The sequence below is a fragment of the Myodes glareolus genome, chromosome 18, assembly GCF_982192425.1.
Source record: "Myodes glareolus chromosome 18, mMyoGla1.1, whole genome shotgun sequence".
Taxonomy (NCBI): Eukaryota; Metazoa; Chordata; class Mammalia; order Rodentia; family Cricetidae; genus Myodes; species Myodes glareolus.
The window spans coordinates 10,924,478-10,941,313 of record NC_142043.1 but is presented as its reverse complement, the minus strand read 5'-3'; the positions used below and the strand labels follow the sequence as shown (position 1 = coordinate 10,941,313).

The 16,836-nt window shown below is 43.9% G+C and overlaps 1 protein-coding gene across 2 annotated transcripts in view; it reads right to left on the bottom strand.

Annotated features, from left to right (window-relative positions):
- Positions 1–16,418, bottom strand: part of Ubr2 (ubiquitin protein ligase E3 component n-recognin 2) — an 83,040-nt gene extending 66,622 nt beyond the window's left edge. For both annotated transcript variants that reach the window (XM_048445343.3, XM_048445342.3), the window contains exons 1-3: positions 16,025–16,418; positions 6,291–6,550; positions 730–808 (exon numbers count right to left, since the gene is read on the bottom strand). In XM_048445343.3, coding sequence (XP_048301300.1) covers positions 730–808; positions 6,291–6,550; positions 16,025–16,102 — 417 coding nt within the window. In that variant the 5' untranslated portion in view covers positions 16,103–16,418. The remainder of the gene's footprint in view (positions 1–729; positions 809–6,290; positions 6,551–16,024) is intronic.
- Between the last annotated feature and the right edge of the window lie 418 nt (positions 16,419–16,836).

Here is a 16,836-nt window from a genome sequence, read left to right as displayed (position 1 = left end):
AGCCTCAAATAAAATTATCAAGAGTCTTAGGGGCTGGAGGTGGGCCCTGAATGACAGAGTAGTATAGGCCTCTTTAATAATCACTTAAAATACCAGATCAATCTAGCTGACAGCACAGAAGATCCAGTTTTTGCATTACCTTTCTTAAACCTTTGAGTTCCAAGAAGTGTAGGCTTATAACTCCTTTCTATACTGAACACCTCTACCCCCTCCCTTTCTCCCTTCCCCGGGACGAAACCCAGGGCTTTACTCATGCTTGGCAAAGCCCTTTCTATACTGAACAACTCCCTTTCCCTTCTGGAAATAGAACCCAGGGCTTTGTCTATGCTTGGAAAATACAATCTAACAGCTACATTTCCTAAAAACAAAAACAAAATCCCACAATTTGGAAACCATTCTCCCCCAAACCCTTACCTCTAAATCTTTTGGTTTTAAAATGAGAATTGGTTTGGAGGCTCTAGCAAGGGGCTCACTACACACATCCCTTTACTGCAGACTGGCCCTGCCTTTGGGCCTGAGCATGCAGCTTTAGGAGGGAGTCAAAGCAGAGCAGCAAGGGAGGAAGGGAATGTTCACGTAGCCAGCCAGGGCAGTAAATCAACTACGGTGAGCAATGGGGTGACAGACATTGTAGCCAGCTTGCCCTCACACCCATTAGATTTTTAAAATGAGTCAAAAGGTACCTAGTATAAAATTCAATACTGTGTGTGGTTGCCATTTGAGCATTACCCTGTATCGATGGTCTCTGTGGATACTTCCCAAAAAGCACTCCATGCATAAAACACAGGTAGGGTCAACTGCACAATCCCTGTCAAGTTAAAGAAAAAGAGAATGAATAAATATAGGTATCAAAAATTAATCCTCTCCCACAATATCAGAACCGTTCTGGAAGTGCCAAAATAGGAGATGCTAGTCCCCAAATCTGCAGCTCTCTGCTCAACGAAATCACCCATGTTTTCATGCTGGAGCATATGAGGGAGCCTTTCAACACAGCCTTGACCAGAATTGTCTGTCCACTGCTCCACAGGTTTGGGAAGACTTGATCTAGTAAGCTAATGCACCCTGCAGCCACAGCTTACAGCCTTCTATTGAAGTGGCATCTAAAATGAAGGTTGGGTTTGAGTGCTGAACTCTTGTTGTTAAATAGTAGCACTTTTCTATTTGTTTCGAGACAGTCTTCACTATGTAGATCAGGTTGGCCTTGAACACACACAGATCTGCCTGCCTCTGCCTCCAGAGTGCCGGGAATAAACATATGCACCACCATGCCAGAGTAGATGTCTTGCATATTAAGGCAACAACTGCCCTATGACTAACTGGGTTCAAGAGTGAATGTCTGAAGCCCAGAATGGGAGAATTATCGTATTCTTAATCTGAAGAACAGTCTCAAAAGGTTGAAAATAAATACCATTAAACAAGAACTGGAAATATACAACTAATAGCAATATTGAAGGAACTTAAAGAGCAGTAAAATGTCACTTTCAACTGTCCCCTGTATTTTGAACAGTAGCACAGGTCTCTGACAGTATTTGTTATGCTTAAGGCACTAAATAGATAAATATTCCACATCTGCAACTGGGAAACAGCAGCTCATAGAGCAGTTGAACTTGGGATAATGGAGATGTGGGTGCAGGCCAAGTCCATGGTTCCGAGTTACCAACATCTCCTCCTATAGCCCAAGCACGCTGTTTATGTACTAAACTTCCATGCACTTTGTGGTAACAGTGAGTAGTGCCACAGTACAACTTGATTTTCTACTAAGAGTCAAATTACATGGAGGCTAGCTGCTGATGCAACCTCAGAGCTATGTTGCAGCAGGCTTCCCTTGACTGCTGCAACACAGCACCGCCCCAAAGAGGCTGGGACCAACATGGTCAGCTGAGACGACTGCCAGCCTTGCTTCAGTAGAAGGACATCTCTGTATCTTCAGCCTCACAGCACCAGCTGTTCCCATCACGTACCAGACACACCTGAAAACCCCATGTAAGGACAGAAAGAGAGTGGACCCTAAGGGGGAATCCTGGCCCATTCTTAGACTAGTTCACCTTAACTGATGAATAATCCTTTCCTCCCTTTAGTCTGCCCACAAGACAAGCTGTCTAAAATCCCAGCAACACAATTCTCTCTAGAAGCCTGCATGCCCTATTTGTGCTCTGTAATAAATGAATCAAGATTTCTTTGGCCTCAGAATTTTTTCTCTAAGGGGTGACAGAAAACCCAGGACACTAGGTAGAGGTCTTGTTTTGTTTCTCGACCTCAGGAACTTCTCCTAGCCTTTACCAGGGACGAGTCCCAACAGCAGCTGCCACATGTCTGGGTTTCAGTGCCCACAAGAAAAGTCCATTAAAAAACAAAAGAATACTCATAAATAAACTTTTAATACCATCAACTCATGTAATATTATTTATTTACTCATGTGTGTGAGTGCGCACGCCTATGTACCACAATGCACATATGGAGGCCAGGGAGGAACCTGCAGTTGCCAGTTCTCTCTCACCTTCCACCATGTGGGTCCTGGGATTTAACTCAGGTATGAGGCTTGCTGAAAAACACCCTTAACTGCTGAGCCATCTTGCCAACATATCATATGTTTTCAAATATTTATTTTCAGCATTTTAAATTTTATGTATTTTTGTGTATGTGCACCTGAGTGCAGGTGCCTGCATAGGGCAGAGGTGAGTTAGACCTGCTACAACTGGGGATACCAGTAGCTTCAAGCTGACCAACATGGTTGCTGGGAACAGATCTTGGGACCTCTGCTGAGCCAATCTCCAGCCACCATCATATATTTTTAACAACAAAGTACAGGTCTAAGCATTTAAATTTAGCTGCAAGGAAAACAAACAGCCCATTTTCCCACATTTTATTATATGAGTAAAAAACTCCTAACATACTGGCATGTAAGAATTTAAAAAAAAAAGGGCTTTCCAGGCAGAGGCTTGGTGCGACATGACACAGATATTCTGGCTTTGTCTGTGTTCTGGCTTGTGCTTCCTAGTGGCTGAAACAACCCTGAGGTGCTCCAGGCCTTAGAAAGCAAACTCCTTCTGACCTTCTGCTGCCTTCCCCTTGCCTTTGCCCTTCTCTAAGTCATGTCAGCAGAACCGAAATACTCGCGAGCCACGCCAGTCTTTCTGTCTTGAAGACAGCCATAGAGAAACTCTCCCAGAGTAGTTCCTAAGTGGATCCTCCATATCACTGAAAGGAATGGTCAAGGCCAAGAAGAACCCATACAGACAGGTTTTGTGAATTTTCCCAGTCTATTATGAGCACTAGGCTTACCCTTTTTGTCCAGTCACATTGCCACATGACTGAGCTTCACCCATGTTCCATAAAAACCAGAAAGGACACAGCATGGAGAGCTTCCAGAATGCTCAACACCTGGGGGGAGCCACGCACAGAGGGCACAGAAGGTTCTCTCAGATCTTGCCCTGTGTATTCCTTCATCTGTATCCTTTACAATATGCTTTATAGTAGCCCAAGAAATACAATTCCTTGTGGCAAATTAATCAAATCCAAAGAGAGAACCACAGGAATCCCAATTGCAAATCAACCCATCCTGAAAAATGGGGTTTTCAGAATTGGGTGGGAGGGGCCAGAAAGAACCCTGAGGGGTTGGGCAAGAACTGGAGAAATCACCACAGACCCCAGATATATCTATTTCAGTACTTGGACAACGATTGAATACAGACCACAAGAGGGTCTAGAAGTGCTAACACCTCAAAGCAATGAGCACAGTTGCCACCCAGCCACTATCCTATTGCTAAACACTATTTCTGACTAAGAAAACCATTTCTAGGGAAAATGATTGATCTCAAGGCAGACAGGGAGAAATCTACGATGTCACCAAGTCATCTTTTGTTTTTTGTTTTTCAGACAGGGTTTCTCTGTGTAGTCTTGGCTGTCCTGGAACTCTCTCTCTCTCTCTTTTTTTAAAGTTCTTTTTTCCCTAAGATTGATTGATTGATTGATTATATACAACATTCTACCTTGTATGCCCGCACGCCAGAAGAGGGTGCCAGATCTCATTACAGATGGTTGTGAGCCACTATGTGATTGCTGGGAATTAAACTCAGGACCTTTGGAAGAGCAGCCAGTGCTCTTAAACACTGAGCCATCTCTCCAACCCTGGAACTCTCTTTCTAGACCAGGATTGCCTTGAATTTACAGAGATCCGCCTACCTTTTTCTCCTGAGTACTGGGATTAAAGGTGTGCCTACCAATGTCAGCAATCTTGTGCCAGAAACTAAGTAAGCACTTTGAGAACACTAGCAGCATAAAAAGAGCAAACAGTGCCAAAAGCTCCTATTGTGTGAAGTTAGGACACAGTGGCTAAGTGAAAAAAAAATGGTGCTGGATCAATGGACCCTTCAATCCCCAGGACCCTTGCAAAGGTAGAGGGAGAAAACAGCCTCCACAAAACTGGCACTTTATCCTTGACATATGTGCCCCTACCATTACACACACACGCCTTAGTCAGATCCCAGCTGTTATGGTCATGGATCAATACATCTCAAGTTCAAGTACTGTTATGGTCATGGATCAATACATCTCAAGATCAAGTCCTAGCACTGCAAAAATATGAAAACAAAACAAAAGAAAGAAAGTCAAAGCTTCAGAGGAAAGGACAGCTAACACCATGAAAGTGCTTTCCCACAGAACTTTTCATTACTTGGGGCGGGAGTGACTTCATAGCAGAAACAGCTTGCGGACAGCACTATCAAGGATCAATGGGACCACAGGCCACACACCAGGGTTGGATTCATCATCTCTGTGGCAGTCTGGCCAAAGGTACAAGGTCTATTTACCAGACAAATCCAACTTGAAGGGCATTTTCAAAAATAACTAGTTTATAATCTTCAAAAGTATCAAGATTATGAAAAGAAATCAAGTAGACTGGGGTTAATTCAGACTTTAGATTTAAAGACACACAAATGTGCGGCTGGCATTGTATCTTCTGGGTAGAGGACACTGCTGGAGCCACTGGAGTACAGCCTCCTTATCTGTGAATCACAAGGTTGAACTCCATCTACTCCCCAAGCAGCAGCAGCACGCTCAGAGAGGTCTTTATAATGCCAAGAACTCGCTCTACAGTGCTTCATTCTACAGGATGATCAGAAGTGATACTCTGACCATACTAATAAGGAAAAACTAACATGGAAAACCAGATACCTTAATTAGCTTAATTTAAATTTTACAGCAAAATGTTTTTTAAAAGTTGAACAACATCTCTATCAACAGTATATCTGCACGACAGAATACTCTCTAGCTGTGTAAACTGAATGGAAAGACGCTAAACTTTTAGAAAATTTAGTTCTGTGTACATATTTGTTTCAAGACAGGACTTCTCTATGTAGCCTGGAACTCGCTCTGTAGACCAGGCTGGCCTCGAACTCAGATCTGCCTGCCTCTGCCTCCTGAGTGCTGGAAGTGTGCATCACCATACCTGACTTACATATTTCTTTTCATTACATTAATTTATTTTGTGTGCATGGTCACATGTATATGGGTTTCTGAGTGGTCTCTGGGATCACACTCTGTGGTCAAGAAGCTTAGCAGCAGATGCCATTACCCACTGAGCCATCTTGCCAGCCTATATGTTTGCACATACAGTTCAGATAGTCTGTACCTATCTGTATACATATGCATGCATGATGCCTATTACACACAGAGAATTTCTGGAAGGGCAGAGTGTTAAGCAGTGATAGTCAGCACAGAAGGTGAGAACGGGTCAGGGCACGTTCTTCTGTCTTCTCTCGCAGACTCAATTTCACCGATCTTTTAAGGTCATCTTGTATTAGTAAGCCCATACAGCAAACATATCCTAATTTCCACCATCCCCAATTAAAAAGAAACTCCTTGGAGAAATGACTGATTCTCCATATAGGTCACAGCAAGTACAGAAAGCTGTGGGCATCTCATCAAGCCAGAAAGGGAAGCAGCACCCCAAAGCTAATGAAGGCAGAGGAGAGAAACAAAGGAGCCAGTGTGATGGGTTCCACAGCCAACTCCGGAACAATGCGAGCATCAAAAAGAATCATTGTAAGCAAGATGCATCAGGAAGGGCGAGGAAGTAACAGGCCAGGACAGAGACAGAAGTTACTTAGGGCCTTCTCCCGTGCTGCTGACAGGCTGGTTCTTGATCTACCTGGAAAACCATTTCATGACTATTTGTTCCTAAGTCGGTTAATTAAACTGTATGTATTGGTGGTGCGTACTTTTAAATGTATAGGTTTCATAATTTGGAAATAAAAATCTGAAGGTTTCAGAGAAGAACTGTCATATTTTACCTGCAAGAGTATGTGGGCTCGCCTACTTTAAACACTCGGCCACAGAGATGAGAAGGCTTGTTCGCCTGTTCAAGCTTCGGAAAGCCCAGGGCAGGGTCCTCACCACAGATGTACCACTCCATTGGTCCCAACAAGATGTGCTGTGCGAGTGTGTCTTCCTTTTGGGGGTAAGGGTTGGGACCCCGGCAGTAGATTTTGGGCACACAGTGGGCTAAATGCTGGTATACTTCTCTGGTGAGGTCAGTTGCTTGCAGCCATTTCTTTAAAAAAAAAAAAAAGTTTTAAATAAGGTCAACTGAGTACTAATTCGAGCAATTATACCCAACTTCCTTTTTGGTAAAAATATAACAATAATCACATTTTGTTTATATTGTTATACATTAAAATTTTAACCTGGGCCATCACACACACACACACACACACACACACACACAGACACACACACCTTATTCAAACCACAGCTGTTGTGTTCATTTGACTTCTAATGCTTTGCTCGAAAAATGTTATTCCAATTGTGAGAGGGATTTTCATGTCAGGGACGGACAGATGGATAGATGGTGTGTGTGTGTGTGTGTGTGTGTGTGTGTGTGTGTGTGTGTGCGCGCTCTCATGAATGTCATCCCACAAGAGCCTGAATGGATAGACTGTGTGAGTGCGTGTAGTCTCTCATGAACGTTATTCTACAACAGCCTGGCCTACTGACTATGGCTTCTTTTTCTCTGACCAGCTTCTCTCTCTAAATCCTTTCCCCTTAGCTCTCCCTACTAAATCCAAACAGAAAACCAAAAATCAAAACACTTCCTTTTGTGGACCTCAACTTTGCTTCCATCTACTTACATATCTGGATATCTCACAAGTACCAACTCAAAATGCCCCAAACTAAACTCCTAGCCCTCTCACCGCCATCTGAATCTGTCTGTCACTCTCTCTCTCCGTCAGCATTTACCTAAACTCAAAAAGTTTAAATTCTGCTTCACTCAACATCGCCACTTTGTCTTCACCATCAGACAGATACCCCCAAAACTCTCCTGCACCCACTCATTTCTCTCTACAGAACCCTCATCCCATTCCAGGAGCAGCATAGCCATGGACTTCCTGGGGTCCCCCCCACCAGCTTTATCCCTCTGCAAATTTTTCTAACCTCACTATTGGGGCAATTTTTGACAAATTTGCCCACTTGAACATGTCATACATCTTCCCAATATGTTCAAGATCAAGGCCCTGAAATGGCCTGCTAAGTCCTTCTGGCTTACTGCCCTGCTTTCTGGCTGTTTCTGGTCTCTGAGTGTACTGGCTTTTCCTCCCAGGAGGTGTCTTCTCAGTCCATTTCCCACCTCCCTGCCCTTAGTCAGGTGTGAAGCAGTGAGCACTTGGTTAGACCGGTGAACGACTACAAGTGTGTTTTCACTCATTCTGTTTACACTCCAGAAAGAAAGCGGAGGGGAGGTCCAGACCTCTGGACTTAGGTCAGTTAAGTCTAAAGCTGAACCCACTGAGCCCTAGGTAAGACACCTCGAAGACTCCCTTGCCCTTCCTCTCTCCTTCTCTGGCCTTCTGCCACATATCCTGCCTCCTCTGCCACATATGCCATCGTTCTCTTAAACTTCCTTGTGCCATACTGGCTCTAAGCCAAGAAAAAGATATAAACCTCACAACATGAAATAAAGGGACCATTTCTACTATAACGCAGCTAAGTGAACTGCTAACACAACTCACAAACCCAGGGTTTACTTAGGATGCGATCACAGTTTTGTTAAGAAAGACTTTTACTTTCCGGGGTTGATGCTACACACCTTTAATCCCAGCACTTGGGAGGCAGAGGCAGACGGATCTCAGAGTTCCAGGCTAGCTTGGTCTACAGAGCAAGTTTCAGGGCAGCTGAGTATACACAGAGAAACCCTGCCTTGAAAAACCAAAAAGGGAGCCTGGGGAGGACTCCAAGCCAGGCATAGTGCTGTTTGTGAACCTGTAATTCCAGAAGCAGGAAGATAAAGAATTCAAGGGACCACAATCAAGCAATCCCTAGCACCTGAAGAAGTCAATGTACGGAGCTGGAGAGATGACTCAAAGGTTAAGAGCACTTTTGCTCCTGCAAAGGCCCCAGGTTCAGCTCCCAGCACCCACGTGGTTGTTCACAACCATCTGAGATTCTAATTCCAGGGTATGTGGGGCCTTCTTCTCAACTGCAAGGGCACCAGGCATACACATGACCACACATGTGTACATCCAGAGAAAATGCTCATATACAGTCAGTCAATTAAGGCCTTCATTTAGCTATTATCTGCATAATCCTCAGCCCACACATTTTAAATATTTGTGACTAAACTAAACAACTTTTTAGTCAATCTCATGTTCCATAGAACTCTTGCTAAAAATCTAAGTATCTTAGTTCATAAGGCTTGGTACTGAAAGAAAGGTCCTAACTGCAAACCTAAGTTTTTTTACCACTTGAGTAAAAGTGAATTATCTTCATGTTTGCTTCATGTAAGCAGGAAGGGAGCAAATTATTGTTAAAATGACAGTATTTCTTAGGAGACAATCCCAACATTTTAAGGATTCTTCCCTTTTAAAGAGTAGCTATAAATCAAAATTTTATACATGCAGGAACACAATGTGTAAGCATGAACTCACACACACGTGCGTGCACACACAACTCACACTTTAAGCTCTATAGTTATGAAAAGGGCAAGCAGTGGAATCTTACTCATTGAGTACTTTTTGTTTGTTTGGTTTGGTTTTTCTATGTAGCTCTGGATATCCTGGAACTCTCTATATAGACCAGGCTGGCCTTAAACCCTTAAGAGATCCTCTTGCTTCTGCTTCCTGAGTACTGGTATTAAAGGCGTGCACCAGTACACCTCATTCATTGAGTTTTTAAAAGACACCTTTACTGGCTACATCCATGGGTAAATGTCCATTCATTGTCAGTTGAACAAAGATAAGAATAAAAGTTATCGAATTAGTCTATGCATTTTTTGTGAATGAAAAAGTGTAAGAAATCTGAATACAATTTTAACTGACAACACTAAGGTTTTGCTTAAAAGCATTTTTCAGTAGGACAAGTAAGAACAAATTATAGCTGGGCAGTGGTAATGCACACCTTTAATCCATTCAAGAAGCAGAGGCAGGCGGATCTCTGTGAGTTCTAGGCCAGCCAGGACTGTTACAGAGAAACTATATCCTGAAAACCCAAATAAATAAAACAAATAAAGGCATATATGCATGCATACATACATACATACATACATACTCACTTAAAAAATAAACTCAGGGGCTGAAAAGATAGCGGAGAGGGTAAACACATGTACTGCTCTTACAGAGGACCAGAGTTTGTGCCCAGCACCTGTCTACAACTCTAGCTCTGAGGGACCCAGCACTCTCTTTTGGACATTATGGGTACCTGCACTCATCTGAATATACTCTTACATACACACGTATTTTAAAATAAAGTGAAAATTGGAGGGGGATAACAGGGTCTCACTCTATAACCCTAACTAGCCTAGAACTCCCTATGTAGATCTAGAACTCACAGGAATCCACTTGCCTCCACCACCCCAGTGATGTGATTAAAAGCATGTGGCACCAAATCTGGCCAGAAATGTCTTGAATAAATAGATTTTTCAAAAAAGAGAGGACTGGAGATATAGGTTGGGGTAGAACACTTGCGGAGCATAGGCAAGACCCTGGACCTACACTCCACTACGGTAAGAAAGCAAGCACAAGAGAATGAATGAAAATCCCAGCACTTGGGAGGCAGAGGCTAGCAGATCTCTATGAGTTCAAAGGTCAGCCTGTCTATAAAGCAAGTTTCAGGATAGCCTAGGCTGATAAACTCTGGGGAGACAGAGAAAGAAAGAGAGAGAGACACACACAGTCAAGACTGGGTTTCTCTGTGTAGCTTTGAAACTTGTCCTGGAACTTGCTGTGATAGCCCAGGCTGGCCTCGAACCCACATGAGATCCACCTGCCTCTCCCTCCCAAGTGCCTGGATTAAAGGCATGTGTAGCCACCACCTAGACAAGAACATTAATTTAAAAAAAAAAAAGATTAAGTTTAAAATGGTGAACTAGGTGGGGAAATGGGAGCATGTCTGTAATCCCAGCAATTTGGGATGTGAAAGCAGGAATATCATAAATTCAAGGTCATCTTCAGCTACTTCGGGAATGAAAGTTAGTTGGAGCCACATGGGATTCTGTTTTAAAAGAATAAAGAAAAAACTTAGTTTTCCGTATTTTATGCTCCCATCTCTCCTAAAGCCTCACTTTCGAAGAATTGTAATCAAGAATAAGGTAGTTCTTAGAAGAAATTCTGTAGTATTCATTGTGGCTCCATCAGCAAATGTATCAAATCTGCCCATAAAGTTCCTCTGATAAACAAGAAGCTTCAACTGGAGAAGGTGCAGTAGGGCAGAGTACCTGACTTCAGCCAGTCCCCAGCACTCATCGCAGCTTACAACTATCTGTAATTCTAGAGCCAGGGAACCTGATGACCTTTTTTGGCCTCTTGAGGGCATCTGCACACATGTGCACAGACACATGAACACACACATACATCCACGCAACTAAAAATTAAAAATAAATTTTAAGGAAAGAAAAAAGTTAAGGCTATATTATTACACAAAGCATGTCAGTAGTAAAACAAATATCTAATTTTAAGTACCATTTTATTATGTGTTATTACTTTAAAACCTAGCTAAGAAAGCTGAAATATGTTCCCCATCGCTTAGAAGTATATTACTGGGGCGGCGATGTAGTTCAGTAGTACAGGACTCATATAAGGCCCTGGGTACCGATACTGCTGAAATAAGTAAACAAATAAAAAGTTTATTACTGTTGTGTGAAATATTAAAAGCCACCTAAGATATTTGGACTCTATTACAGGCATCTTAATCTGATTAAACTTAACATGTATCATTATATAAAGCAGGAAAAACTTAGGACTGTCTCTCACAATGACTGCTCACATATTTCTCTCTTTTTTAAAAAATATTTCTTATGGTTTATTTAACTTTATTTTATGTGCATTAGTATGAAGGTGTCAGATCCCCTGGAACTGGATCTTCAGACAGTTGTGAGCTGTCACGTGGGTGCTGGGAATTGAACCTGGGTCCTCTGGAAGAGCAGTGTTCTTACCCGCTGAGCCATCTCTCCAGCCCTCACATATTTCTCAACAGAACGAAATGAGCAGCTTTTCATACCCATTCTCCCCTGCTACATAGAGCTGAGTCTTCCATGTGAAATACTGCTACATTTGACTGTACTTTAATTTGTCCTTATTTCAGAAACATGGACTGGAGCATTTACTACCTTATAAGTAAGTCCCCATCAAGTAAGTAAAGGAACTGTCACCTCATTCCACTAAAGTAAACATGCTATGACAACATTTCCAGCTTTCCTGTCATTGAATGTTAAATTTGAGCCTTGAGACTGAGAACATATATCAAACAGAAACACACAAATCCCTAGAGGTTAGCTTTCTTTGCTACTGCATCTAAGTATTCTATAGCCAATTAAAGCTGCATCCTTCAAGCACATCTGATTTGCTTTCGAACAAGGCTATGCAACAGCAATCCCTGCTAGTAAAATGTAGTACAGAATTGGAGGGAAACTACAATAAGCCAGTAGGTAGGAAGATACAGAAACGGGCAAAAGCTCGTGGCAAGTGCTCAGCATCAATATCACGGAAGAAATGCAAATCCAACTCATGAGCAAGCACTTCACACAAGGGCAATAATCAAGAAGACAGACAGTGCTGGCAACTGTGCAGAAAGCTAGGAGCCTCCTGCACTGCTGACGGAATAAAAACGCTGCAGCACTTTGGATACAGGCTGGCAGTTCCTCAAAAGAGTTATTACCATATGACCCAGCAGTTCCACTCCTAGGGACATGGCCAGGAGGAATCAAAGTGTGCACACACAAATCTCTACACAAATATTCACAGTAGCCCATTCCGGATATCCAAAAAGCATCAAAGGCTAAATATCTACCCATTCATGAATGGATAAAACTATATTCATTCATGTGCTATATCCATCTGTACAAGGGGCTATTGTTTGGTAATGAAAAGGAATGAAGTATCAATGCATTCTACAACACTGATGAACACTTGTGAAAAGAAGAAAAATTGTAAAATATGTTGTATGGTCCTATTTATATGAGACGTTCAGAATAAACAAATCTATGGAGACAGAAAATAGATTAGCAATTGTTTACAGTTTGGAGATCTGGGGGGAGGCACATTCCTTTGGGGGATGATGAAAAGATTATAAAAGTGAAGTCATGGTCACACAACTCTAGCAGTGCTCCCAGACCCTGAACCACACAGTGTGTGCTCTGCCTCCCTAAGACTATTCACAATGCAAAAGCCAGAAATAATCAACGCATCCACAAAACTCTACACAAAATCTCTATAATGAGTGTTGGCAAGATGGCCCATTGGTTAAAAGAGCTTGCTTGACAAGTCTGGTGACTTGTGTTTAATTCCCACATAACGATGGAAGGAAAGAACAGTCTCCACATGATGTTCTAGGACGACCTCAAGAGTGTTTGGCACGCACTCTTCGCATACATACACACAAACACAGAAATTCAAGTTCATGAAAGAAATTTTTGAAATCTCTCATTTGCTGTGTGTGTGCGCGCATGCACGATGCCTGAGGAAGAGCATCAGAATCCTCCTCAATTTCTCACTGCCTTATTTTAAACAAGACTCTCAGAATCTGGAGTGTACTGATTCAACCAGACTGGCTTGCTAGCAAGCCCCAGGCATCCTCTTGTCTTCTGCTCCCCCGTGCTGGGATCACAGGCACACACGCTGTGCCTGACTTTTTATGTGGGTGCTGGTGAGAGAACACAAGCCCTCATGCCTGCATGAAGAGTATTTGACTGAATGAGGCATCTACCGAGCTCCAAATTTCCTTTTCTTTTTGGAGACAAGGATCCCCTATATAGCAAAGGCTGGATTGGCACTTCCAAGTGATCCTGCTGTCTCAGCCTGAGTGCTGGGATGCGCACCACCCAACACAGCTTACTTTTTTTGGGGGGGGGGGGCGACGACAATATGTATACTTCCTAAATTGTAATCTCCCATTAGAACAAACTGGAATAATCATACTTGAATCAATTCTATGAGAGAGAAGACTGACACCAGCTGGCTTCTGCGATCCTCTAACATCACAAGTGTGAAGTCAGTTTAGCTGAAATGAATGCAGTAGACAAGTCTTCCTTCTAATACATTGTGTCAATAGTGTTCACGACTTGGTACTTATAGGCCAGGTGTGGTGTCACATGCCTGACATCCAGCATACAGGAGGCTCAGGCAGGGAGATTCTGAGTTCAAGGCTAGCCTGGGACACACAGCAAGCCCATTTCAAAGTAACGACACAAAAGGCATCAGTATTTATCAAATTAAAATGGGACTGGTCTTAGAATATTATCAATCACAGAGGTCAAAATTCTGAAACAACTACTTTCTGTTTAATCTTTTCTAAAATTTACTTTAAAATTTTATTTTTGAGATGGCTTTTATTTATGGCCCTGACTGGCCTGGAACTCTATTCTGACCAGGCTGGCCTCAAACTGGCATCCACCTGCCTATGCCTCAGAAGCGTTGGAATTAAAGACGTGCGCCACCACACCTGACTAAAATTTACTTTTAATTGAAGAGAAAGCGTGCATTGATTTCAGCTGTGGTTAAGGGCCACGCTGGAGCCTGAGGCTGAAAGGACAGTGTTAAGTATTTAGTGTCCTGATTAAAGAGACCCAGGAAGCCCCCCTAGATGTACTGCAGGTGAGACCGCCAGCTGGGGGAGCAGGCATTGATTCTATGGCATCTGCTCTGTCTGAAGCGCTTCTCTTGGCCTTCACACTACATTTCCTCAAGTTTAATTTCATAAATCTACACAAGAAAGCCAATGAAAAGTCAACTGAACAAAAAGTACCGTGAGCTCAGGCATGAGTTCTTCACAAACTCAAATAAGCACAAGTTAATAAGGGTCTGTTGAGGCTGGAGATGGCTCAGCAGTTAAGAGCACATACTTCTCTTCACCCAGCACCCACACTGGGCATTCAATGCCTGCAGCCAGAGTGCAGACATCTACACTCGTATGCACATGGCTGACACAGACATATACAAGTACACATAACTAGAAGTAAATTTTTTAAAAGGTTTGTTGCATTTCTCTTATTTTCCTCCACTTCACCTGCTTGAAAACTTTACCACTTAAGAGCTGGGAGCAACAGCCTCCGCAGCAGGTTTGTAAATGGCTTCCTCGGGAACCTCAACAAACTCAGGATTCTCTCATCAATTTTAGAATGGGCTAACAGTGTCATGAGCCAAGGATGCAAAAATTCAGAGGGAGAGAAAAAAAACAAACTAAACCAAAACACCCACTACTTTGACAAACAGATTTGACAACATTAGAAAAGGATACCAAGTCAGTGTTAATTATTTTCCTCTTTTCTTATAGCAGGGTTTTCATTTTCTTTTCCAAATATCTTTGATAAATCAAAGGCAGATGGAGGCTGAAAATCCTTGGGTTGTGCAATTTCACACAGAAAGCACATGAAAACAGGCTGTACACCTTAGTCTTATAAAAAAATTACAAAACTTGGAAAGACAATGTATTTTAAAAAACTGATCACCTTTACCCTCTCAATTATTTCCACCTGAACTTCCTTGTTCTCATTAATCCACTTCAAACCCTCAACAGCCTCACATGCCAAATACTGTCCCCCGCATGCAGTGTGCTGATAAGGGTCAATTCCTAGCTTTTTCAACTGGAGGTCTTAGAGACTGGGCTCCAATTGTTTGAGCCATTCACAGTCACTGTGGACAATCTGGTCCGATAGGTGTCCCTTGCCCTCACTGGCAAAGGATGACACTGAGTGTGTTGAAGTCGTTGTCTTTATAATGTTGCTACTTACATCAGCACTGTTCGTATTACATTTCTAGTCCTCACTGAGTTTGAATGGCTTAAGTTTAGGGCCTAAGGGCTGCTCATACACTGTGATCAACTATCACTAATGAGCTTGCATCTGTTAACCAAAGCTGCTTTCTCAAAGTTATATAACGTTTGTTGTTCTCCGTCCAACTTTTCCCAACTTCTAGAAAAATGTTTTTTTTTTAAAACCTCCCAGTCTCAAATGCTCAGCAAATGCGTCAAGACGGTACCTCGCACACCAGCACCAACGTTGCCATCTAACTAAAATAACAAGTGCAAAAGAACTTTAAAAAAATAAAAAGCACTGAGGGGGGCTGTGGGGCTGTGCTGTTTGCCCCCCCCCGCCCCCCGCAGCTCCAGCAACAAAGTTGGCTAGGACAACAAGCCTCAGCGCTGACACTGCTCTGCCTAGCCCAAGAAAAGGAATCAGAAGATAAAGTAGGGCGACCATACGACAACGCTAGGAAGCGGCTCGCTCCCTCGCTCCCGTCTTCCAACAGCCGGCAGAAAGGGCAAAGGCCCAAGTGTTGCAGACTTAATGGAGGATGAGGATAAAGAGGGATAATGAAAGCGCCGTGGTCGAGTGGCCAGGTATAAGGGGGTCTAGGGACCTCTGAGCACGGAAGGCGCGGAGCAGGCTCGATGGCCTTCTGGGTCCTTTCCCTACAGGACAGGGCCAGCGCGGCTGTTACCCGAAGTCAGTAGCGCGCTCCGGGATTTCCAGGACTCTGTTCCTCCCCCGGGGCGCGGCCTGCGACGGCCGGACGTGGCTCTCCCGGGCTCCCGCACTCACCCCTGCGATCTCCTCAGCAGAACATTCCAGCAAACTGCGGTCGATGGCCTGCACCTCGGACTCCAGCTCCGACGCCATCTTCTCTCCTTCTCTCCTCTCCGGGCGCTCTGGCCGCTGTCGCCTCTCCCCGGACCTCAGCTTCGCTTCTGCTCCCGCAGCCGCGACGGTCGCCTCTGTCCCGGGGCGTCAGTCCCGGGGCGTCCTGGCGGCCGCGAGCCGAGCCGCGCAAGGAGCAAAGCGGGACGCGAACCTGCAGCGGGGACGGCGGTCGCTTGCGCGCGCGCCCGGGCTCAGCGCCCAGAAGTCAAGTCGCCGCCTTGCCCGTGACCCGGGAAAGGACACCGAGAACCCCAGGCCTGGCACTCCGGATGGCCACTACCGGGTTCAACGCCAGGAGAGAGGCAAAAACACCCAGGCGGGGAAGCAGAGCATTCTGGGTACTGTAGTCGCTCCCTACGTGACCAGGGAGCCGAGTGAAGCCTCTAAAAAAGGGGCCGCGCGCGAGCATCATGGGAGTTGTAGTACATCCCCTGGCGGAAGCCTGGCAAACGACAATTTAGAATACGTGAAAGGGACTTTGACGCCAGAAGAGCGAAATAACGTGTGAACTGTCGTTTTAGTCTCTCAGTCCCATTTATTCTTGTCATTTTAAAAAAATCTCCCTAGCACCAAGAATCGTTCCTGGCACGATAGACACTCAACTGTCTGTCAAAAGTCTGGTGTCTGACAAACCCTCAATTGTCAAAAGAATGAATGAACCACGCGTTCTATTCCTGAGGTTCTAATGCCTTGTCATCCTTACAGTAGTCAGT